Raw genomic sequence first — 25,718 nt, 5'->3', positions numbered from 1 at the left:
GTCTCCATTCGAAGCTCTGCAGCGATGTGAGGTGTGCACATTCGGTCGAGCAGAGAAACGAGAGGAATACTGCGAGGGAGAAAGAGGGAGTCAAAGGGAGAGATTGAGAATACGGTCAAACACACAAGAGCATCATGGCACCCATAGGACTCAAGGCGGTGGTTGGTGAAAGTAAGAATACCTTATTATATTTAGCCTATTGACCATTTTATATAAATTGAACATCCATTGATACACATCGATGGGATGCACTGTGCGTTTTTCTCGGACAGAGTGGTGATGTGCATGAGCCAAGGACCTATAGCATTAGCCAGGGAGCTATAGCATTAGCCAGGGACCTATAAATGTGCAATTTCTCTGCTACAGCGATGCTGATGCGCATTACAATTTCGACGGATTAGGCTATAATCTGAACGCGCCGCAGCCAATTATCAACTATGAAAAATCGAACTCTGCATAAGAAGGTGCTTTGATCGAGAAAGACATAGATACGCCCATACTACGAATCTGAAATTAAAATACAAACTGTGCGGCAGTAGAGTGACATTACACAACGTTAAAAACCATATGCTATTCCAGGCCATTGATTTTTTAAATTGAGGCACAATGTTAACTGCACAGTAGAACGTTGTAGGCCGATAAATTACATAATTTCATGTAATTGATGATTAGATGGATCGTAAATGAATATTCTCCACCCAGGAGAGCTGCGTCTAGAGCGTTTATGAGATTCCCGTGTTTCAGAAATGCCTCACCCCTATGATGGATCACCAGTGCAATACGCTGCGTAGAACATCATCCTTCAGCATGAACGGTTCAAACAATAAAATGAAGGTTAAACATCATGATATTATTGGTCTGCAGTATTAGAGTAATGGTGGAGGGTGAGCTGTCCTCTATATGGAGAACAGGAATGAAATAGACAGTAAAAACAGAAAAAATCCGCATTCCGCATGTTAACACACCTTTTCGAATACGGATATTACGGTGTTTTTATCCGCGTATAATAAGAGGCAATGCGCCTTGACTCATAGGCCTACTTGCTCACGATCTACAAGCATCATTTGCGCAGTTTAAGTAGCAGTTGAAGCCTAATGAAACAGCATCGGTGTATGGTTTCAAAATAAGCATCGATGGTTGTTTTCAGACAGTGCTGTCACTAGGCCTATTGCCCAATCCCCTGGAGGTTGAAGTCCATGGATGTTGTAGGCCACGGTCATGTAGGGGCTTTTGAGACATCTCTCTAACTGTTCAAACGAAATATTATGTACACCCATAGGAAAAAAGGTTCTGGATAAAACCAAAAATGGTTATATTGCTTGCTTCATATAGCGTATTGCACCACTAAAGGTTCAATATAGATCCCTTGTGTAGGAATCTCAGGTGTTATTCTTGACTGAACCAAAATTGATTCATATTGAACCATTGGGTTCCATATGGAACGTTTACGGGTGCCATATACAAAGCAAGTTTAGAACACTTTTTGGTTCAATCCAGAACCCTTTTTTAAAGAGTGTAGCATCACAAATCATCTGGCAAAATGTGTGGACTAGTGGTGCGCAGGTCAGCCGTTTGTTCACCCGCCCGCAATTGTTAACCCATCCGCAACCGTCCGACTATATGTTGTAAAGTGAAAATCTGAGTCCGAACACGACCCTAATCCGCTAATATATAAAATGCGCAGTAGGCTAGTCAGAGAAGGCGTAACGTTTTTTTGCCTGATTTAGATATGTTTCTACTTATCATTTCCTACATTTTGGTAGGTTATTTGTTAGTCAACTTGTCTATAATTAGATACATGCAGCTTTTCTTTAGTCATTGGACTAAATAAACCTCTGCTCACCGGAATAATGTCATAAATTGATAGAATGGATCAAGTTTTCACTGTCACCTCTGCTTCTTTTACGGAGCAAGTACGTTTAGGGTCAGGGGAGAAAAGATTTTCAGTGCAACATTTCCAAATGACATCAGTTTGACCGGTTGTAAAGAAATAGAACGATTTGAAAACGACACTACATGTTTCTGATACGATTTCAGTTCTGCTTGGATGCATATTGTATTGGTTGAAATACTATTATCAGCTCCCATGATTCTGCTATAGATAGCACCAGGTAGCCCATCTAACGCATTCGCATAAGATGCTGAAATAAATAAGTCATATTTATCTACTACTGTTCCCAAATCAAAATTGTGCCTACGTTTGGTGTATCATTATACTGCAAGAAATTATTAATTATGCTGGAGTTAATATTAAGGCTATGTGAGCGATTATAGACCTACAGTCATTGTCCAAATTTAAGTTTCCATTTAACCCATCTGAACAGTAGGCTACAGTTCCATTGACGTGTAATAGGTCTATTTGAAGTCCTTGTCATATTTGTATAACGCCTCACAATCATCACGCAAAACATAACAGGTGTTGTGCCGAATATCTCCCCCCTGCCAGAACCCCCCCCCCCTTCTAATTTCCTTAATGTTGGGGCTAGTGTGACACACAGTTCTGTGACACACAGAGTCAAATACTTTCTATAGAATAAACTTCACGTCAGGATAGGCAACATAAATTAATAATAAACATAGAGGGAGTAAAATGTAGGCAAGCAATAAACAAATTGTATTAGTGAATAAATAAATATCTTTGCCAAAATTCGTCATCTCTCCCATGTCTTATTCGACTAGTATTTTTTGAAAGTGTAAGGATAATAATTCAGCCATAGTTGTTCTGCCGTCATTGAAAATAAGAATTTGTTCTTAACTGACTTGCGACATGGCAGCAGCCCTGGGCGGGCGGCATCTTGCCGGGGGAGTCAAGGGGCGCCACCGGGTGGGGGCGGGGAATGTCACCTTTTTCATTGTTTTATTTTTATATAAAAACATAGTTTTTTTGTGTGTCAAATTCGATCAGCCCACACAACTAAAAAATGGTCCAGCCCATCTGACATTTCCCAGAATTGCCAGATGGTCAATCTGCCCCTGCCTAATCCCTGTCTACATGTGCATATCTACCTCAAATAGTCCAGTATCCCTGCACATTATACATTATTATATACCATATTGTATTCTTCTCTTATTTCATACTTATTGTTATTTTGTGTGTTTTTTTTTCTTATTAATTATACTTTTTTATATTGAATACATGTCGATAAAGGCAGGGAGGGATGCATCGAGCACCTGCGTGCTATTTAACTGGGTTGATGGTGAGGAGATTGGCTCGGATTGGTTTACAACGGGAATGTACGCAGTAAAACGCGATACACCACGGGCCCTCTGCAGCACGCGCAGTAGCAACCTCTGTTGAAGGGGGATGGGCAGCGTATAGCGTTTATATCTCTCTCCCTCCGCCTTCACGATTGTGAGCATCAATTCCATGAAGCAGCAGACTACAAAATAGGGCCAGCGATATGAATGAAAGGCCAAAGTCCATAGATGTGTCAATTACATTTTGACATTAATTTGTAGGCTGCCTACACCTCTAAACGAAATGAGAGAGAATAAGTGATTCTAGTTGCATTACCGGCCCTTAAAATGAATTTATTTAAAAATAATTGAGAATGCATAGTAGCCTATATTTTTATCATTCAACAAAATAATGTATTTTTTCAGCAGCATTCTGCAACATAAAACCATCTCTTTGCTCTCTTTTTTATTGCCACTATAGTGAATCAGTGGTATTGCAGGGGTTAGAGTGCTGTCTGTGCCCAGTCTCATCTGTGCTTCATACAGTATGAAAATGTATGCACTCACTACTCTAAGTCGTTCTGTATAAGAGCATCTGCTAAATGACTCAAATGTAAATTGTCCCTGCTGCTTGAGTGGGTGGTTTTAATAGTCTGCAGTGGACATCACTCAGTTTGTTAATAAAATGGTTCAAGAGCACCCCACATCCCCATGTGGGCTGTGACTGCTGCTAAGATCTTGCGGCTCCATCCTTCCAAAACTACAACAGAACGCGAGAAGCCTGGGTTTTCCGAGGCTTGCTAAGATGTTATTCCAAAGTTAGTCAGAAGGACAGAGAGATGACCATGCAGGGAGAGGAGAGGGATGGAAGGAGGGAGGGAGGATGCTCACCACCATGCAGGGAGAGGAGAGGGATGGAAGGAGGGAGGGAGGATGCTCACCACCATGCAGGGAGAGGAGAGGGATGGAAGGAGGGAGGGAGGGAGGATGCTCACCACCATGCAGGGAGAGGAGAGGGATGGAAGGAGGGGGGAGGATGCTCACCACCATCTAGGACTTCAGGGTTGACCAGGCTCTGCAGTATAGGGAGAGAGGGAGTTACTGTACATCTCATTGACCCAGCCCAAGCACTCATCAGCTGCACAGCCCAGGCCAACACCAGGATGGACACACACACACACACACACACACACACACACACACACACACACACACACACACACACACACACACACACACACACACACACACACACACACACACACACACACACACACACACACACACACACACACACACACACACACACTGACCTTGACAGGGATACAGCCTCACACACACTTGCTGGGTTCATTGTGTGACGCAGTGCCCTCAGCCTGCCACTGTAAACACACAGACAGACCCAACATTTAATATATTTTCTAATGACTTTCTAGACACAGACTAGCCCTCTTTATATGCTAGATTAGAATAGTCTTGATTATGAACATTAATAATTACATCCCATTTTCTTTGATTAAGAAGCACTGCTGCTGTGTCAGCACTGGCAGGGACTATTCCTCCTTCCTCCCACTCAACTCTCCAGCAGACCTCACTCACACACAGCAAAGACAGACTTGCATTTAGATTTGAGATTCCTCTGCAGCGAAAAGCACCATACAAATTAAATATATTTTCATACTTAACATAGAAACATCAAAATGCACCAGAGACCATCAAGAGGCTTGCTGTAGCAGGGCCAAGTAGTATCGGCCAATACTGCACATTGCTGCGGAAGAAAGAGAGGAACAACATCACAGAATGCAGATTAGGCTGCCAGTGGGAGAGATGGATAATGACAGAAGGAAGAGGAGGAGAGCGAGTGATGGAGGAGAAGTGATGTGGAAAGTAGTATTATTGCTTTATGGGAAGGTATTTCATCTAGATGGTGATGTGCAGAGTCATTAAGCCCTCGTACCTCAGACCTCATGAGATTGCAGAGCTCCTTCACCTATCACAGCCCACCTCCCCTCCTGACTCAGACACCAGACACCAGGGACACAATCCGCTCAGACTTCAGACAGAGAGAGAGAAACCTTGTTTTAACTGATCTTGCCAGGACATAGCAGCCTGCGGCATTGCAATGCATCACTTGCTTCTCCATTGACATTTCTTACTGCCTGCCATTTTCAGCACTAGACTAGGCATTTTGTAAATTGCTTCAACGTTGCACTTGACTGCAGTCAGTAAATACAGCTTTCAAATAAGGGGGAAAATGAACTCAAACATAGAGGGAAATGTATCTGCAGGTGGATTTATCAAGTCTTTTTTTTTGTGCTAAAACCTCGCCCGGGGCTATATCGAATAGGCTTGCATGTTGCCCAACCCTGCTCTAGTCTGTCATTACACTGTGTTGTAGGAAAATGAAGAAATAGATGGAATATAACTCCCAGACACCAGGAGAGATTTTTGTGGCAGACAAATACTTTACCTCAACATAATAAGAATACAGTATTTATGTGAGGGATTGTTCGTGGTCTTTATCTTGTCTGTGTTTGTTAGAATGTTAGAATTATTTTTCCTCTCACAATACCCTGTCCCTTTCCCACTGGCTGTGGCTACAGCAAAGAGTCACACTCACATCCATCCATTTCCTGCTCTGAGAGAGTGGTCATGACCGGCAGCCAGCCTCTGACAGCACAACCTTTGACCCAGTCTGAGATGGGGATGAGAGTAGTCGCTGCTTGCTTGTTATTCCTGTTCAGTTCTCCTGAGATGTCTCTCAGCTGATCTGGAATCTGTTTTGCGGTGACGCTGTGAGAGACAAGAGGTTGCGTAACGGCAGGCTGGCCTCACAGAGCTGACTGAGGTACTGTCGACTCATGGCTGCCTGTGATTGGCTAAGTCTGTGGAAGGGCACTCTGAGACACTCTGCTCCTTCTGTTACTGAGGATCATACCAGGGAGAGCAGTAGTCAATATCTACATCTAAGAATCCATTCTCCTCTGTTTTTTATTTGTGTCGTATCCACACTATTACATACATGTTAGAACTGTGTTTAGTATTCTTAATGAAGAATGAACAGGGCATAATTAATCCAAATATGACTATTTTACCAAATGTGTCTATTCTCTTCTTGTCTTTTCAAGAGCCATCCAAAATGTCAGAGAGGACCAAATCAGTCAAGATCCTAATCTTTTTAACTGAGATAATTAAGAGTGAATGTACCTCCTGCTGTGTGCCCTCCAGGACTAGAGTATGGTTCTGATGATGAGAGGGAGATGGGAGGGGCTGTGTCCTGCTAAAATGGCCACCTTTCCCTTCAAGAGCAGGGATGTTACATTCCCTGGGGACTAATGCTGATATCCAGAGAAAATGGGTCACTCAATCGTAGTCGCCAACCCCCAAGGGAGAATAGGAAGGTAAAGGGGGAAAGTCTCAGTGTTGAGTAGCGAAAGCTGTGTGTTTGTTGGGGTCAATGTTGAGGATTCTACAGGAGTGGATGACATAATGCACAACCATGACAAAACCAATGCACAACCATGACAAAACCAATACACATCAATGACACAACATACAGCCAGCCAGCCTCTCAGTGAGACTAAGTGTTCCTGTGTGGATAAAAGGCTTATCCTGTGCTAAGCACACTTACGACCTACAATAAAGGCTGAGAAATAAAAGGCAATGCCCCAGTCTGTCCATGAATGATTATACTGCTTCAACTTACTATACTGCTTAGAAGCAATAGCATACTTTGTTTTACCATAATTATATCTATTTTGATGGGGGTTAATGTTTCATACCAAAACATATGGAAGTGGAAAGGATAGTGGTCTGATATTCTGCTAGTTTTGTTACGCTGTGTTGGTTATCTGTATGAAGAGTGTGTTGAGTGACTCCTGCTGGAGCCTACCATTACAGTATGGGTTATGGGTTAATGTTAGCCTAGCAGTGTGGTATGGGTTGATGTTGATGTTATTGTTGATGCTAATGCTAGGCTGCTAAAGCGACAGCTGTTCAGTATGCTGTGAACACAGAGTACTGCCTTCCTGTGTGAGGTGAATGGTTGGGGAACATCTGTATGTGTCTAACCCATTCCAATTCTCTCTGCTCTACTTTGGAAGACAAAAGTCAGTATCAAGATTCAGGTGAGGGTTATGTATCCCCCTAATTTGAACAACTCTGAGATGTCAAATTGATTTCGTATTTACAGTGACACACGGATCAGGCTGAGGACAGCTATGCCTGATTCACCTAGAAAGAGCTCTGGTTCCAACCCATCCCACAATGGACAATTTCATACACTGGTCTGGTCACAGACACAGACTGACACAAACACTGATCATTTTTTAAATATATTTTTTAATTGAACCTTTATTTAATTAGGCAAGTCAGTTAAGAACAAATTCTTATTTACAATGACAGCCTAGGAATAGTGGGTTAACTGCCTTGTTCAGGGGCAGAACGCTTGCATACTGTATAACTCTACTATTTATGTTTGGTAGCAAATGACCAGACCTATCTGAAGGAGACTCCTGCGTGTCTCTGGTGAGCCTCTCTACTCTGCTAGTTGACACAGCTGCTCCACTGTGTTTGTTCAGGTTCCTTCCCTCCTCTCAGTCTGCCTGCTATGGGACTGCATTGTTATGCCACACAGGGGTCAAGGAAGAGCCAGAACAATCCCAGAACATTCTCCACTTCCACTTCCTCCTATGTGCTTTGTTAATCTTGATGTTTGTCTTTTGGCTATCCCTCAGTCTCTTTGTCATTTACATACACATACCTCAGCTCAGAAGAAGGGAGTCAGAGAGAGTATACATGTATGTACCCTTAAAAAAACAGCCATTTTGGTTCTAACTTAATTGTATGTCTATGTGCAGTCATGTGGACTGACAGTTTGTGTTTCTGTATGACGGAGAGAGAGGGGGAAGATAGGAGGGCAAAGAGAACCACACAGGACAGAGGAAAAGGGAAAGTGAGAGAAGGATATCCCTTGTGCTCCTACAGTTCTGTCATCCTGTTTGCTGACAGTTTCTTGTGACATAGCCTAGAAAGAGCTGGAAATAGACGAGCTGAATCAAGGATTCACTTTGGATTCACTCTCTGCCATTCCCCACAAAGATTGCAAGATTAGACTCTTTCCCTACCGAAGTCACATCATGATGACATCAGTGCATCTACGGTTGGAGTGCTGTATTATGTACAGACCTAACCCCCTGGCTTTGAGTGGTCTGTGCTTAAAGGGAAAGTCCACCCAAATGACCTTGTCCTTTGACTGTGTACAGGGTTCAAGGAAACCAATATGTCATGTAGTAAATTGGGTGAGCTATCCCTTTAGTCATCATGTGAGTGTTGTCCTTACAAATTACTATCGGCAGCAATTAACCAACAAATCCCCCTCATTCTCTGAATGGCCCGGTAGTCTCCACGTAGCACATTCACACACACAGCCTGTTTAATCTGTGATAATCCATCTGTATCTCTGTGTATGCCCAGATGTTGGGCACTACTGCGCCAAAGGGCTTAGCGGTTTTTATATGAGGATACCGCAAAATGTTAAAGAGAGTCATCCTAAATGGATTTATCCCAATACTGCAGCCAGATGGCCAACAACAGCGATCAGGCTAATAATGGCTCCGCCACACACACACACATGGCCCTGCCTTGGCCTGATCCACAGATGACCAATGGGATGAGTTTATTCATACTGCAGCAGAGAACTAGAGCCAATTTGAGTCAACCAACAATAATTGATTTGTAGTTTTTTTAAGTTCAGAGAATGAATTTAGCATCTAGCAAAAATGTGTCTTCTCTTTTGGATAATACATTTGATTCTTTATTTACTTGTAATGGAGTCAAAATAGATTCAGTCCATTTTGGAATGGAATTGCATGAGAAGGCAATAGACGAGCTGTATTTCATCATGCATTTTGACTCATTGGTGGAGGCAGCCCTCCATTTTGCTAGCTACAGTGTAAGATAGAGTAGACATGATGCTTTCAGAGACCTTCCCTCCAGTGACAGCATTTAATACACAGGCAGTGATCTGCGTAGCATTGTGGATTTGCTCGTCTCTTGTGGCTTTTAGCTCCGTGTCCAATTACTTCTTTATCTGATACTGTGGGTATCTTTGTATACCACTAAAAGCACTTGGCACATAACATAAATATGAAAGAAAATGGTGTCCAATACAGTGCCTTTAGAAAGTATTCATACCCCTTGACTTATTCCAACATTATTTTTTGTGTTACAGCCTGAATTCAAAATGGATATATTTTATAAAATACATTCTCACCCATCTACACAGAATAACCCAGAATGACAAAGTGAAAACATGTTTTTAGAAATGTGTGCAAGTTTATTGGAAATGGAATACAGAAATGTCTAATTTACATAAGTATTCACACCCCTTTGCTATGACACTCCAAATTGAGCTCAGGTGCATCCAATTTCCTTCGATCATCCTTGACGTCACTACAACTTGATTGGAGTCCAATTGTGGCCAATTCAAATGTTTGGACGTGATTTAGAAAGAAACACACCTGTGTATATAAGGTCCAGTTGACAGTGCATGTCAGAGCAGAAACTATACCATGAAATCCAAAGAACTGCCCGTAGATCTCTGAGATAAAATTGTTATGAGACATATCTGGGGAAGGGTATAAAACTATTTCTAGAGTGTTGAAAGTTTCCAAGAGCACAGTGGTCTCCATCATTGGGAAATTTAAACTAGAATTGTCCATCCGACCAAACTGGGCAACCGGGCAAGAAGGACCTTGGTCAAGAAAGAAGGTGACCAAGAACTCAGTGACCACTCAGACAGAACTACATAGTTCCTTGGCTGAGATGGGAGAACCTGCCAGAAGGACAACAGTCTCTACAGCACTTCACCAATCTGGGCTTTATTGGAGAGTGGCCAGACGGAAGCCAGTCCTAAAGGAAAAGGCACATGTTAGCGCCTAGATTTTGCGAAAAGGCACGTGAAAAACTTAGAGCAAAAGGCAAAAGACGATGTGGTCTGATGACACAAAAATGTAACTCCTTGGCCTGAACGCCAAGCGCTATGTCTGAAGAAAAACAAGGGCACAACTCATAACCTGCCTAACACCATCCTTACCGTGAAGCTTGGTGATGGCAGCATCATGGGGATGCTTTTCAGCAGCAGGGACTGGGAGACTGGTAAGGATAGAGGGAACAATGAATTGAGCCAAATACAGGCAAATCCTTGATGATAACCTGCTTCAGAGTGCAATCGACCTTAGACTGGGGCAAAGATTTACATTCCAAAAGGACAATGACCCCAAGCATACAGCCAAAGCAATGCTGGAATGACTTCAGAATAGGAATGTCAAAGTCCTTGAGTGGCCCAGCTAAAGCCCAGACTTGAATCCCATTGAACATCTGTGGGAAGACTTGAAGATTGTTGTTCACCGCCACTCCCCATCTAACTTAACAGAGCTTGAGAAAATCTGCAAGGAAGAATGGAAGAAAATCCCAAATCCAGATGTGTAAAGCTGATACAGACATACCCAAGACAACTCAAAGCTGTAATCACCGCCAAAGGTGCTCCTACAAAGTATTGACTCAGGGTTGTGAATACTTATTTAAATGAGACATTTCTGTATTTAATTTTCAATACATTTGCAAAAATTTCTAAAAACATGTTTTCACTTTGTCATTAAGGGGTATTGTGTGTAGGTGGGTGAGAAAAAAAGTATCCATTTTGAATTCAGGCTGTAACGCAACAAATGTGGAATAAGTCAAGGGGTATGAATACTTTCTGAAGCTATATATACCTATAGGTATGGACCTAGCAGAACAGACAATGTTAGGAATGGACCTAGCAGAACAGACAATGTTAGGTATGGACCTAGCAGAATAGACAATGTAGGTGCTGACGTTTGTCCTATTTCACACATGTACAACTGTGTATTATACCTGAATTGGAAATGAGCTTTTTGCAAATCCCATTCCCCCTGAGACACCCTTGGAGAGTGTAGATACGGATCAGCCATTATTGACTGCAACCCTGAAACATTTAGGGTTAACTGCCTTCCTCAAGTGCAAATCGACAGATTTTATTAAATAGTCGGCTCGGGGTGTTGAATCAGAGACCTTGGGTTCTGGTCCAATGTTCTTAACTGCTAGACTACCTGCCGAATTGTACCCACAGTCATACCCAGAGTCACAGACACATGAACTCTAACAAATAGAGCGTATACCCTCCCACAATGATGTGAGTATTTCATTACGGTCGGCAATGCATACATGAATAAACACACACACATGAACACACAACCCATTCACTTAATATAGAACAGAACCCTTGCCAGCATGCTGATGTATTCTTAAAGGGGTCAGATGACCAGCAATTATACATGACAGCTATGAGGCAGGCTGTCAAGAGCATATAGTAGCAATGTGGTCCAATAGAACCATATATAAGGTTCAGTGTGCTCTGTGGCTGATCTGGGAGTGCAGCTCACTGCAGGGAGGTACTATTCACCTGGCCTTACTGACATTCTCAACATATTCTCACTCATTACTTATCCCACAAGCGTGTGTGTGTGTATCTGTTTGTGAGCTTGGGGCTCTCTGGGCACAGCCTGACTTAGGTGTGTTTGGCACAGCAGGATGCTGATAGATTCCTGACAGGGTTGGGGCTTCAGAGCAAGCAAAGGGCTGTGTCAGAGGTCATGCAGTTGGTGCAGGGAAAGTTGTGTGTGTGTGGTTGGGGGGTGCATACGTGTGTGTGTTCTCCATAGAGGAATGACTCTTCTCACGGGCCTTGTTCCCAGATGCGAGTGTGAGAGTGTTTTTTTGTCTCCTGTGCTCCACTGTCACTCATCACTTTGGAAACAGTGTCTGTCAAGGAAATTAAATCAGACAGAGAAAATGACTGTATATTATGAACCTGTACTGTACACTCAAATCTATATGCTAGGGGTTTTGACATTGAAAATAACAAAAATAGAATTGTATCAACTGAAATTGGTCAGATGCACACACAGTGAAGAAGCATGTGAAGAAAAATAATACTGTTCTGACCTGTGCATCTCCTCTCTTCTCGTTCACAGAGATTATGAATGATGTCATCAAGAAGGTGAAGAAGAAGGGGGAATGGAAGGTGAGAGTTTATTTTTGCAGTCCACCATGTGTTCCTTTTTTCCCCTTTTTTTTACACTTTGACACTTAGCAACAAACTGGTGTGGTTATTCTACTGTGGTCCCTGCAGTGTACTCTCAAACTGGTGTGGTCATTCTACTGTGGTCCCTGCAGTGTACTCTCAAACTGGTGTGATCATTCTACTGTGGTCCCTGCAGTGTACTCTCAAACTGGTGTGGTCATTCTACTGTGGTCCCTGCAGTGTACTCTCAAACTGTTGTGGTTATTCTACTGTGGTCCCTGCAGTGTACTCTCAAACTGGTGTGGTCATTCTACTGTGGTCCCTGCAGTGTACTCTCAAACTGGTGTGGTCATTCTACTGTGGTCCCTGCAGTGTACTCTCAAACTGGTGTGGTCATTCTACTGTGGTCCCTGCAGTGTACTCTCAAACTGGTGTGGTCATTCTACTGTGGTCCCTGCAGTGTACTCTCAAACTGGTGTGATCATTCTACTGTGGTCCCTGCAGTGTACTCTCAAACTGGTGTGGTCATTCTACTGTGGTCCCTGCAGTGTACTCTCAAACTGGTGTGATCATTCTACTGTGGTCCCTGCAGTGTACTCTCAAACTGGTGTGGTCATTCTACTGTGGTCCCTGCAGTGTACTCTCAAACTGTTGTGGTTATTCTACTGTGGTCCCTGCAGTGTACTCTCAAACTGGTGTGGTCATTCTACTGTGGTCCCTGCAGTGTACTCTCAAACTGGTGTGGTCATTCTACTGTGGTCCCTGCAGTGTACTCTCAAACTGGTGTGGTCATTCTACTGTGGTCCCTGCAGTGTACTCTCAAACTGGTGTGGTCATTCTACTGTGGTCCCTGCAGTGTACTCTCAAACTGGTGTGATCATTCTACTGTGGTCCCTGCAGTGTACTCTCAAACTGGTGTGGTCATTCTACTGTGGTCCCTGCAGTGTACTCTCAAACTGGTGTGATCATTCTACTGTGGTCCCTGCAGTGTACTCTCAAACTGGTGTGGTCATTCTACTGTGGTCCCTGCAGTGTACTCTCAAACTGTTGTGGTTATTCTACTGTGGTCCCTGCAGTGTACTCTCAAACTGGTGTGGTCATTCTACTGTGGTCCCTGCAGTGTACTCTCAAACTGGTGTGGTCATTCTACTGTGGTCCCTGCAGTGTACTCTCAAACTGGTGTGGTCATTCTACTGTGGTCCCTGCAGTGTACTCTCAAACTGGTGTGGTCATTCTACTGTGGTCCCTGCAGTGTACTCTCAAACTGGTGTGGTCATTCTACTGTGGTCCCTGCAGTGTACTCTCAAACTGGTGTGGTCATTCTACTGTGGTCCCTGCAGTGTACTCTCAAACTGGTGTGGTCATTCTACTGTGGTCCCTGCAGTGTACTCTCAAACTGGTGTGATCATTCTACTGTGGTCCCTGCAGTGTACTCTCAAACTGGTGTGATCATTCTACTGTGGTCCCTGCAGTGTACTCTCAAACTGGTGTGGTCATTCTACTGTGGTCCCTGCAGTGTACTCTCAAACTGGTGTGGTCATTCTACTGTGGTCCCTGAAGTGTACTCTCAAACTGGTGTGGTCATTCTACTGTGGTCCCTGCAGTGTACTCTCAAACTGGTGTGGTCATTCTACTGTGGTCCCTGCAGTGTACTCTCAAACTGGTGTGGTTATTCTACTGTGGTCCCTGTAGTGTACTCTCAAACTGGTGTGATCATTCTACTGTGGTCCCTGCAGTGTACTCTCAAACTGGTGTGATCATTCTACTGTGGTCCCTGCAGTGTACTCTCAAACTGGTGTGGTCATTCTACTGTGGTCCCTGCAGTGTACTCTCAAACTGGTGTGGTCATTCTACTGTGGTCCCTGCAGTGTACTCTCAAACTGGTGTGGTCATTCTACTGTGGTCCCTGCAGTGTACTCTCAAACTGGTGTGGTCATTCTACTGTGGTCCCTGCAGTGTACCCTCAAACTGGTGTGATCATTCTACTGTGGTCCCTGCAGTGTACTCTCAAACTGGTGTGATCATTCTACTGTGGTCCCTGCAGTGTACTCTCAAACTGGTGTGATCATTCTACTGTGATCCCTGCAGTGTACTCTCAAACTGGTGTGATCATTCTACTGTGGTCCCTGCAGTGTACTCTCAAACTGGTGTGATCATTCTACTGTGGTCCCTGCAGTGTACTCTCAAACTGGTGTGATCATTCTACTGTGGTCCCTGCAGTGTACTCTCAAACTGGTGTGATCATTCTACTGTGGTCCCTGCAGTGTACTCTCAAACTGGTGTGATCATTCTACTGTGGTCCCTGCAGTGTACTCTCAAACTGGTGTGGTCATTCTACTGTGGTCCCTGCAGTGTACTCTCAAACTGGTGTGGTCATTCTACTGTGGTCCCTGCAGTGTACTCTCAAACTGGTGTGATCATTCTACTGTGGTCCCTGCAGTGTACTCTCAAACTGGTGTGATCATTCTACTGTGGTCCCTGCAGTGTACTCTCAAACTGGTGTGGTCATTCTACTGTGGTCCCTGCAGTGTACTCTCAAACTGGTGTGGTCATTCTACTGTGGTCCCTGCAGTGTACTCTCAAACTGGTGTGGTCATTCTACTGTGGTCCCTGCAGTGTACTCTCAAACTGGTGTGGTCATTCTACTGTGGTCCCTGCAGTGTACTCTCAAACTGGTGTGGTTATTCTACTGTGGTCCCTGCAGTGTACTCTCAAACTGGTGTGGTTATTCTACTGTGGTCCCTGCAGTGTACTCTCAAACTGGTGTGGTCATTCTACTGTGGTCCCTGCAGTGTACTCTCAAACTGGTGTGGTCATTCTACTGTGGTCCCTGCAGTGTACTCTCAAACTGGTGTGGTCATTCTACTGTGGTCCCTGCAGTGTACTCTCAAACTGGTGTGGTCATTCTACTGTGGTCCCTGCAGTGTACTCTCAAACTGGTGTGGTCATTCTACTGTGGTCCCTGCAGTGTACTCTCAAACTGGTGTGGTTATTCTACTGTGGTCCCTGCAGTGTACTCTCAAACTGGTGTGGTTATTCTACTGTGGTCCCTGCAGTGTACTCTCAAACTGGTGTGATCATTCTACTGTGGTCCCTGCAGTGTACTCTCAAACTGGTGTGATCATTCTACTGTGGTCCCTGCAGTGTACTCTCAAACTGGTGTGATCATTCTACTGTGGTCCCTGCAGTGTACTCTCAAACTGGTGTGATCATTCTACTGTGGTCCCTGCAGTGTACTCTCAAACTGGTGTGGTCATTCTACTGTGGTCCCTGCAGTGTACTCTCAAACTGGTGTGGTCATTCTACTGTGGTCCCTGCAGTGTACTCTCAAACTGGTGTGATCATTCTACTGTGGTCCCTGCAGTGTACTCTCAAACTGGTGTGGTTATTCTACTGTGGTCCCTGCAGTGTACTCTCAAACTGGTGTGATTAGAACGTCCAGTTTCGATTGACGCAAGAGTCAGCGTTTGAGCTGGTCACAGTTTTTTCATTGAAACATTTTGCACAAACACAGTCCTTACAAAGTTATGTCCTGAATGTGACCAGTTTGTTTTTGGACCCAATGTCCAGATATTCACAAAAGTACAGTGGGTCCTCATTTAAAAGTTGCAGCATACAGCTTGTGGGATGGTGCACAATGTTATGGCATGTTGGAGTGCATGACGTTTTTATTTTCCTGTCATTGTTGCCGTTGATGCTAGTTTGACCATCAGAGGGCGTCTTTATGAAGCTTGTTGGTGCTTGCTTACTTTTACAAATAATCCTACAGAGGTCCATGCAGGCCAGATGTTTTGATTGCCAAACCCTATCTGAAAGGTTTTTAATTAACCTAGTTTTTCCAAGCAACACAAAATGTTTTACAGATGGTCTCTCTGTCAGAGTGAAACGGTGCTGAAATAGTTGACCACACACTTCAAATCCTATCATAACAATTGGATGACTTTGGGTGTTTCAGTATGCAACAATTTCATGCCATCAATTGCATTAGCCTACTTTATTCCACTATTTCTCTCATTCAGTGATTTATTCCCATAGTAATCCGTTATGGATCCATCCAGATGTGGTTAGAAAACAGTGCATGTGGTGGGCTATGCAAAGAGATGGGTGAAGTGACATGCTGCGCAAACACACATTAATAAATGTAAAGTCCCTAAACTCGGCAAGAGTCTATTGTCCTGCTAAACCATTTACACCTGGCCCACAGCCTTGTTGAGTACTTCCAGTACGGTGCACTTTCACTCCATTCTCCGCATGACTCTCTGCCACCAGATGCTTCTTCCTATTGTTGAGATCTATTCGGTAACATTCCACAGGTAAATGTAATAAATGAAACACATAGCTCTGGTCTGGAAAACATGTTAAACCTGTTGGGGGGTTTTATTAATCTGTGTTTAGTAGCTGAGGCTTTATGGCTTCGTCATCAACTTGTTAATTTAGCAGACATCACTTGCAGTAAACCATATATTTTATGAATATAACAGAATATAACGTAACATTTGAGTTTCTCTTAGAATAAAAACCTTATAGTGTAACAACAGTTGTAGTAAGTAACAGCTACAGAGGAAGAGCAATTCTTACACTATTGTTCTAAATTCAATCACCCTCTTCTTCTTCATCTTCCTCATTCCGTTCACTCAAATTAAATTGTACATTTTGTCACTCCTGTTCAACAACTCCAAATCGCTTTTGCATGTGCTCCAAAGGGATAACATGATATAGGTTCATTAAACAATCCAAAGGAAAATGTGACTATTTATTAGCCTAGTGTATATAAGTATTTTAGGCATATCATGTGAATTAGGCCTCATGTCAAATCATTGTCAAAGTGCAAGAGATACTGTTGCATGACAAACAGGGGCTGTTAGATTACAATATAATTGTTCTGCCCATTAAATGCATTATAAGTCGTAACAGAGAGTCTGTCTAATGAGAATAAATGTAAAACCTTTCATATACAGCATAGAAAAGTTTAAAAACAGACTTGTGAAATGGCTTTACCTGACATGTTGCATTGCGTGAGGCTTGGTGATCCCAGCATCACTAGGATATTAAACAAACACTCAAATAGACAACAGAAGCAGGAACATATGCATAGGGCTGAGTGACTCACTCATTTATGGCTTTTGTTCATATCATAATGCAGGGTTAAAGACACATTCTTTCTGATTGTCTTTAGCGTATGCAGTCTCTCTCCTCTTGCTACATCTCATTTCATTTGAATTATTATGTGATTATAAGAAATGTATATATTTGCAGGGGTTGATGCATTTTGTTGTTAGGGCAAATCAGGTCTGTGATATTGAAAGGAAAGTAAAGGAGTTTGAAATGTAAAACGTCAGAGGACTTAAGCATCAAATACATTGCAAGTTTGCCCTTTTTGGCCATTATTCTATACTTTACAATAGGACTCAACTCTGACTGACGTCATTATCTATCGGTAGTCTAAACTGTGCACAAATTGGGGGATTTTTCACACCTAGCTGAGCTATTGGTAAATTAATTGTTGTGTGAATATTTCAGTCTCTCCTCTCGGAGAGTCTCTCTCCTACATCGGGCAAAAAAAAAATCAGCTGGCAGGTGATCCCTGAGTTGAGAGAGAACTTGGGTAAACACAAGGGCACAATAATAACCTACTGTCTGTAGTCATAAAACAATTAGGCAAAATAAATGTATCGAATCGGTAACGAATCGGCTCTCGGGAACTCGTTAAGAGGCGGCTTCTATCTTCAATATAATCATTAATTCAGAAGGTTCGACCCATAGGACTGAGGCCTGCAGTAGATTCAATTAGATTATCAGGTTCATTTTTCATTAGGTTATAATGATCCATGCCTTCTGGGAATGTTAGAAAGTCCAAAAGTTGGTGGTGGCGTTACGAAATTGTCTGTCAGAGGTATTACAATGGAAATAAATCAAATATCCGTCTGTCTGCATATTTCAAGACTCTCCCTGGTTTCTCATTGGTTTCTCTTCCTGTCTCAGGCGCTGATTGTGGACCAGCTGAGCATGAGGATGCTGTCCTCCTGCTGCAAGATGACAGACATCATGTCAGATGGCATCACCAGTAAGCCATTGTTAGCACTGCAGCAAAGATACTGTATATGATGACGAAATGTTCTGGTCTCCGCCTTAATGAGAGTTGTTGTTCCAAAGGCCGGAAGACAGGCAGTCTGCTTATCGGTTTACTTATTGTGGACAGATTATGATGAGATTGAACCCTCTTGCTTTGCCTCTTCATCTCTGACTGTAGCTACCATTTGGTAAACATGGCTCCGCATTCAGTAAACATGATATAACCACATCTCTCCCTTCTGTTTATTTTCTCTCTCTCTAGTTGTGGAGGACATAAACAAACGGCGAGAGCCTCTTCCCACCCTGGAGGCCATTTACCTGATTACCCCAACGGACAAGGTACACGCACGCACGCACGCACACACACACACGCACGCACACACACCCACACACACACACACACACACACACACACACACACACACACACACACACACACAAACACCTCACTATCTTGTATCCTTAATTTTCCAGTCTGTGCAGACCCTGATTGGCGATTTCAAAGACCCCCATTCAGCCAAATACAAAGCAGCCCACGTCTTCTTCACTGACTGTGAGTAGATACCTGAGGAGCCTTTCCACTACACAGATTCACTACACAGGTCATTAAATGCAACCACAGACGCAGCCGCAGCCAATCATTGAATACTCTCACAGCCATTCATTCTTAGTGGAGAGGGCTGTGATGTTGGTTCAATTTATTACAAAACGGAGTTGATCTAGCCTGTTACGGATGTTGGTTCCTGCACAGGAACCAAACCAGCAGAAATTTCAGAGCGTCACCTATAGTACTCGATAAAACTCAAACTTTCATTAAAACACACACGCAAGATACTCAATTAAAGCTACACTCGTTGTGAATCTAGCCAACATGTCAGATTTGTAAAATGCTTTTCGGCGAAAGCATGAGAAGCTATTATCTGATAGCATGCACCCCCCCAAAATACCTGAACGAGACCTAAACAAAAGATTTAGCGGTAGCCGGCGCTACACAAAACTCAAAAATAAAATATAAAACATTCATTACCTTTGACGAGCTTCTTTGTTGGCACTCCTATATGTCCCATAAACATCACAATTGGGTCTTTTTCCCGATTAAATCCGTCAAAGTATGCCCAAAATGTCCATTTATGAAGGCCGTCTGATCCAAGGAAAATTCACCTTTACAAGACGCAACGTCACTTTTTAAAATTAAAAAAGTTACCTATAAACTTTGACAAAACACTTCAAACTACTTTTGTAATCCAACTTTAGGTATTAGTAAACATTAATAATCGATCAAATTGATCACGGGGCGATCTGTATTCAATAGCAGCAAGTCTTGAAATCATGGTCCATATTCTCTCTTCCATAACTTCCTGTGGTGTGGTCGACGACAGGAAGTGCCTATTCCTCATGTTACCAAGGATTAATTTAAAATAAATTGACAGTACTGGCGACATCGTGTGGAAGCTGTAGGCATTGTAAACAGGGCCCTATCTATTTTCCCTTGCCATAGACAATACAGAGACTGGCGGAGGGATATTATTTAGGTTTTTTTTGTGAACAGTTTTCCTTGGGATTTTTCCTGCTAAACGCGTTCTGTTATAGTCACAGACATTATTTAACCAGTTTTATAACCTTCAGAGTGTTTTCTATCCACACATACTAATCATTTGCATATACTATATTCCTGCCATGAGTAGCAGGACGTTGAAATGTTGCGCGATTTTTAACAAAAAGCTGCAAAAATTTGCAGCCTCTTTAACAGGCTCTAGACATCCAAAATAGAAATTCGCTCTGAATTTCACCAACATAATCCTATGAAAAGCCTCTTACAGTAAGTAGTGTGTGCATACATTTTCATATGGGTGGCCCCAGCAGGAATCAAACTCCTGATGTTGCAGGTGCCATGCTCTACCAGATGAGCCACACAGAACCAGCACTGAAACTCACATCAACCTCTCCCTGTTTCAGCCTGCCCCGACCCACTGTTCAACGAGTTAGTAAAGAGCCGTGCTTCCAAATCCATCAAGACCCTGACTGAGATCAACATCGCCTTCCTGCCCTACGAATCACAGGTACTAAACAGAGGGAGGGAGAGAAACAGAGGGAGGGAGAGAAACAGAGGGAGGGAGAGAAACAGAGAAACAGAGGGAGGGAGAGAAACAGAGGGAGGGAGAGAAACAGAGGGAGGGAGGGAGAGAAACAGAGGGAGGGAGGGAGAGAAACAGAGGGAGGGAGGGAGAGAAACAGAGGGAGGGAGAGAAACAGAGGGAGGGAAAGAGAGAGAAACAGCGGGAGGGAGAGAAACAGCGGGAGGGAGAGAAACAGAGGGAGGGAGAGAAACAGAGGGAGGGAGACAGAGGGAGAGAGACAGAGGGAGAAAGACAGAGGGAGAGAGAAACAGATGGACGGAGAGAGAAACAGACGGAGGGAGAGAAACAGAGAGATATGGAGATGGAGAGAGATTGATCAATCCAGAAAGAGCTAAGCAGAGAAAATCGAATCACATTGTATTTGTCACATGCTTCGTAAATAACAGGTGTAGACTAACAGTGAAATGTTCCCAACAATGCAGAATTTAAATAGTAGAAAAATACAACCGCAAGATACAGAGATCCTAGAATAGCCAGAGAGATCGATTGAGATGGAGAAAGGTTGGAGGGAGAGAGAGATTGTGAAATGCTGTAAGTGAAGAGAGAGGATCAGAAAGAGATGGAGACAGACAGAAATAGGTATGGAGGGATATCAGTAAAGACAATCATATTTAGTAGTGATGGGGAGAAAAATCATGCAGTTACATATCGGGATTTTATTTTTCATTATATGTCGTATCGTTTGTACAATATCATTTTTGTGCTACTTGACTGTACCTGCACCAAAACTCCAGTATCTTCTATTTAAATAGGGTGCCAATTTGTTTTCAGCTCTCTGATTTCCATGACTGATCTAAAACCCATCTTCTCATGGCTCTCCATGGGAGGCAATATATTTGGAACATCAAATCGCAATAAAATCACTGTATCGAATCGCAATTCATATAGAATAGTGAGAATGGTAATACATATCGTATCGCCACCGAAGTATTGTGATAATATCGTTTTGTGAGGTCTCTGGCAATACCCAGCCCTAAATAGATGGATAGATAGCAAGGAAAGCACAGGGATAGGAAGAAAAAGGGAGCGATGAAAACAAGAAAGAGAGAAGAGAGAAAGACATATCCAGCCACCTAGGTCCCTTTATTCCCAGAGCCACGGCAGCTTTAACACACAGCTGACGGAGTCTGCCAAATGGTACACACTATTCCCTTTATAGTGCACTACTTTTGACCAGGGCACACTATATCGGGAATAGGGTGCTACTTGGGACGTAGACTGACTGTGTGAGTCACCAGTGAGCTAAGGGTTGTTTACTGATAGACTGTTTACTGATAGACTACTCCAGAACTACTCACAGCTCTCTGGCTGGCTGACGATGCTTTGCCCATCCTGTCTCAGATGATTATTTCAGAGCCATAGGTTTTTGCTCCTGGCGAAATGTTGCCTCATAAGCCTGTCTAAGGACCCCGCCTCATTGGCTCCCTCAGCCTCCCCGCACCATACGGCAGCCAATAGGAGTGGGGCAAGGAGAGGGACCCATATGCACAGCAGAAGGGTGGTCATGTGACCTTGGGCAGATGGGGCCACAGGGTGGGTGGTTGTGTTCTATAGGAAGGGGGGAGGAGAGGAGAAGGAGAGGTAAAGGAGGGGAAAGAGAAAAGTAGAGTGGAGGAGGGGAAAGAAGAGTAATGGTAGAGGAATGGCGAAGGAGAGGAGAGAGAAAGGACAGAAGAGAGGAGACACAGTGAGAGATACAGACGGTGAATGTGATGAAGGGTGGGGGAGGAGAGGAGAGGAGAAGAGAAGAGAGGACTGCAGCAGAGACAAAGGCAGGAAGGAAAGGCCACAGTCTAGGCACTGTCACTGAATATCAGCTCATACACACATACAGAAGCTAGGAGGCCTGATTTTGCCCTCAGAAAGACCCAGAGTAGGCCAGTAGTACAAAACAGGAAACCTAGATAGAAAATACTCTGTTGTTGCTATCAAATGATTACACCATCCCAATCCTTACATAATATACAGTGTAACTGTGGATCAACATGGTATAGAACTTAGCCTTGTAGAAAAATGATAACACACACACACACATACATTTGACCTCTGTACATTTATTGAGGTCGACGTTTCGGTATGATACTGTACCCCTTTCAAGACAATGTTAGATGCATTTTTTGGGGCAGTAACTCCCACTACCACTAACTGTGGTAAGCTTGGTGTGCATGATAACTATCTTCTATAAAACTGAGCTTACCAACAATGCAGTTGGCTAGAGAATGATGCTCTTTTCCCTGCCAATGTCTGCTCTGCTTACATAAAGCACTATACAAAGATTTTTTTTTGATTAAATTTGATTGTGCGTGCGCGTGTGTGTGTGCGTGCGTGTGTGTGCGTGTGTGTGTGCGTGCGTGTGTGTGTGCGTGCGTGTGTGTGTGTGTGTAGGTGTACTCTTTGGACAACCCGGATGCCTTCCAGAGTTTCTACAGCCCCCATAAGACCCAGCTGAAGAACCCAGTGATGGAGAGGCTGGCAGACCAGCTGGCCACCCTGTGTGCCACCCTGAAGGAGTACCCCGCTGTTAGATACCGAGGGTGAGCCACAGACACAAACATGACTGTGTCCCAAATGTCACCCTATTCTTCTGGGCACTGGTCAAAAGTAGTACACTATGTAAATAATAGGGTGCCATCCTTTCATTTAACTAAGCAAGTCAGTTAAGAACAAATTCATATTTACACTGACGGCCTAGGAACAGTGGGTTAACTGCCTGTTCAGGGGCAGAAAGACAGATTTTTACCTTATCAGCTCAGGGATTCGATCTACCTGCCGCCCATATCATTGACAGAAGGGAGAAAACCTCTCATTGACAGGAGGTAGGAAACCTCTCATTGACAGGAGGTAGGAAACCTCTCATTGACAGGAGGTAGGAAACCTCTCATTGACAGGAGGTAGGAAACCTCTCATTGACAGAAGTGAAGCTTCTTAACACAGCGCGCATCCAACCCGGAAGCCAGCCGCACCAATGTGTCGGAGGAAACACCGTGCACCTGGCAACCTTGGTTAGCGCGCACTGCGCCCGGCCCGCCACAGGAGTCGCTGGTGCGCGATGAGACAAGGACATCCCTACCGACTTCATTGACAGAAGGGAGGTAACCTCTCATTGACAAGAGGTAGGAAAACTCTCATTGACTGAAGGGAGGTAACCTCTCATTGACAGAAGGGAGGTAACCTCTCATTGACAGAAGGGAGGTAACCTCTCATTGACTGAAGGGAGGTAACCTCTCATTGACTGAAGGGAGGTAACCTCTCATTGACTGAAGGGAGGTAACCTCTCATTGACTGAAGGGAGGTAACCTCTCATTGACAGAAGGGAGACAACCTCTCATTGACAGGAGGGAGGTAACCTCTCATTGACAGGAGGGAGGTAACCTCTCATTGACAGGAGGGAGGTAACCTCTCATTGACAGGAGGGAGGTAACCTCTCATTGACAGGAGGGAGGTAACCTCTCATATTTTCAGTTTTCAGTATCTGTCTGTGTCTGTCTGTCTGTCTGTCTGTATCTCTCTCTATCAGTGAGTACAAAGACAATGCCACCCTGGCCCAGCTGTTGCAGGACAAACTGGATGCCTACAAGGCTGATGACCCCACCATGGGAGAGGTGAGGCAGGGATGGAACGAGGGAAGGAGGGGAGAGTGCTTATTAGATAACAAAATGAGAGGCAGAAGGAAATGTTTTAGCAGTGAAAATATGAGAACATAGAAGAAGTTACCTAACTGAAATATATTGTTATCGTGTGCTACTTTAACAAGCACCATGCTACAAAGGATCCCACCTTGCACTCACTGTGGCACTTTGTAATTGTCTTTCAATGAAAAACGTGTTATAAATGAAATGTATTACTATTATTATTATTATTTATACTACATACATCTTTCATGTAGGAGCTATCAGGACACAGAGTGAATCTGTACCTCTCTCCTCTACCCCTCCTCCATCTCTCCATCTCTCCATCATCCTACTTTCTCTGCAGGGTCCTGATAAGGCTCGTTCTCAGCTGATCATCCTGGACAGGGCATTTGACCCCGTCTCCCCCGTCCTGCATGAGCTCACCTTCCAGGCCATGGGCTACGACCTGCTGCCCATCGAAAACGACGTCTACAGGTACGTGTGTGCATGTGTTTGTGTGTGTATGTGTGTATGTGTGTGAGTTTTCCACTGTGTGTGTGTGTCTCTGTATTCACATCCCTGTCTTCAGCTGTCTCCAAGGAAACAGACAGGCTGAGGCCTAGCTAGCTGCTAAGGTTTAGGTGTAACTACTGTAAATAGAAGAACACAAACAGTTCAGGGAGGGCTGCTGTAGCGCCCACAAAACGTTCACTACAAGGTAATCAATCGTCTGTGGTGTTTTAGCTCACTAGAGACTTTGATCAGAGTACCTTTCTCATCCACACACATTCAGGACTCGAGCATCTGTGCCAGGTTCGAAGAATAGCTTTGGAATCTGGTTTGGTTTTGTGTTGGAATCCTTGGCTGTGCTGGAAAACCTATGTGCTAGAGTTTCTGTAGTCTAGAATGTAACATAATGTTGCTAAAGTTGATTACAGTAAATATACCTGAAGTGCTTTTGCCTGTTTTTATGTATAGATCCAATTTATCTTTGTCTCTCCCCCTGTCTGTCTGTCTGTCTCTCCCCCTGTCTCTCCCCCTGTCTGTGTGTCTGTCCATTCATGTCTGTCTGTCTGTCTGTCTGTCTGTCTGTCTGTCTGTCTATTTGTCTGACTGTCCATTCATGTCCGTCTGTCTGTCTGTCTGTCTATCTGTCTGACCATTCATTTCCGTCTGTCTGTCTCTGTGTGTCTTTCTGTCTGTCTGTGTGTGTGTATCAGATATGATTCCCCTGGGATGGGAGACACTTCTCAGAAGGAGGTCCTGCTGCATGAGGATGATGACCTGTGGGTGGGGCTCAGACACAAACATATCGCTGAGGTGTCCACGTAAGTCATCACACACCCATTTCTCTCTCTCCTCTCTGTCTCTCTCTCTCCCTCTCCCTCTCTTTCTCTCTGCTTCTCTCTCTCCATCTTTCTCTCCTTCCCTTTCTCTCCGCTTCTCTCTCTCCCCCCTCTCTTTCTCTCTGCTTCTCTCTCTGTCTCTCTTTCTCCCTCTCCCTCTCTTTCTCTCTCTCTGCCTCTCCCTCTCTCTCTTTATCTCCCTTTCTCTCTCTCCCTCTCCCTTTCTTTCTCTCTCTCTCCCTCTCCCTCTCGTTCTCTCTGTTTCTCT

The 25,718-nt window shown here is 43.8% G+C and overlaps 1 protein-coding gene across 2 annotated transcripts in view; it reads left to right on the top strand.

Annotated features, from left to right (window-relative positions):
- LOC139408563 (syntaxin-binding protein 1) overlaps positions 1–25,718 on the top strand; it is a 39,745-nt gene continuing 14,027 nt past the window's right edge. Inside the window, exons 1-10 of one of the 2 annotated variants that reach the window (XM_071152614.1) lie at positions 1–171; positions 12,234–12,283; positions 18,266–18,347; positions 18,618–18,694; positions 18,830–18,908; positions 20,312–20,415; positions 22,879–23,027; positions 24,011–24,095; positions 24,469–24,599; positions 25,325–25,432. In XM_071152614.1, coding sequence (XP_071008715.1) covers positions 135–171; positions 12,234–12,283; positions 18,266–18,347; positions 18,618–18,694; positions 18,830–18,908; positions 20,312–20,415; positions 22,879–23,027; positions 24,011–24,095; positions 24,469–24,599; positions 25,325–25,432 — 902 coding nt within the window. In that variant the 5' untranslated portion in view covers positions 1–134. The remainder of the gene's footprint in view (positions 172–12,233; positions 12,284–18,265; positions 18,348–18,617; positions 18,695–18,829; positions 18,909–20,311; positions 20,416–22,878; positions 23,028–24,010; positions 24,096–24,468; positions 24,600–25,324; positions 25,433–25,718) is intronic. The other variant, XM_071152613.1, reaches the window with a different exon arrangement.

Source organism: Oncorhynchus clarkii, chromosome 5, assembly GCF_045791955.1.
Source record: "Oncorhynchus clarkii lewisi isolate Uvic-CL-2024 chromosome 5, UVic_Ocla_1.0, whole genome shotgun sequence".
Taxonomy (NCBI): domain Eukaryota; kingdom Metazoa; phylum Chordata; class Actinopteri; order Salmoniformes; family Salmonidae; genus Oncorhynchus; species Oncorhynchus clarkii.
Note: the sequence above shows the minus strand (reverse complement) of the source record. Positions and strands in the feature narration are given on the sequence as shown.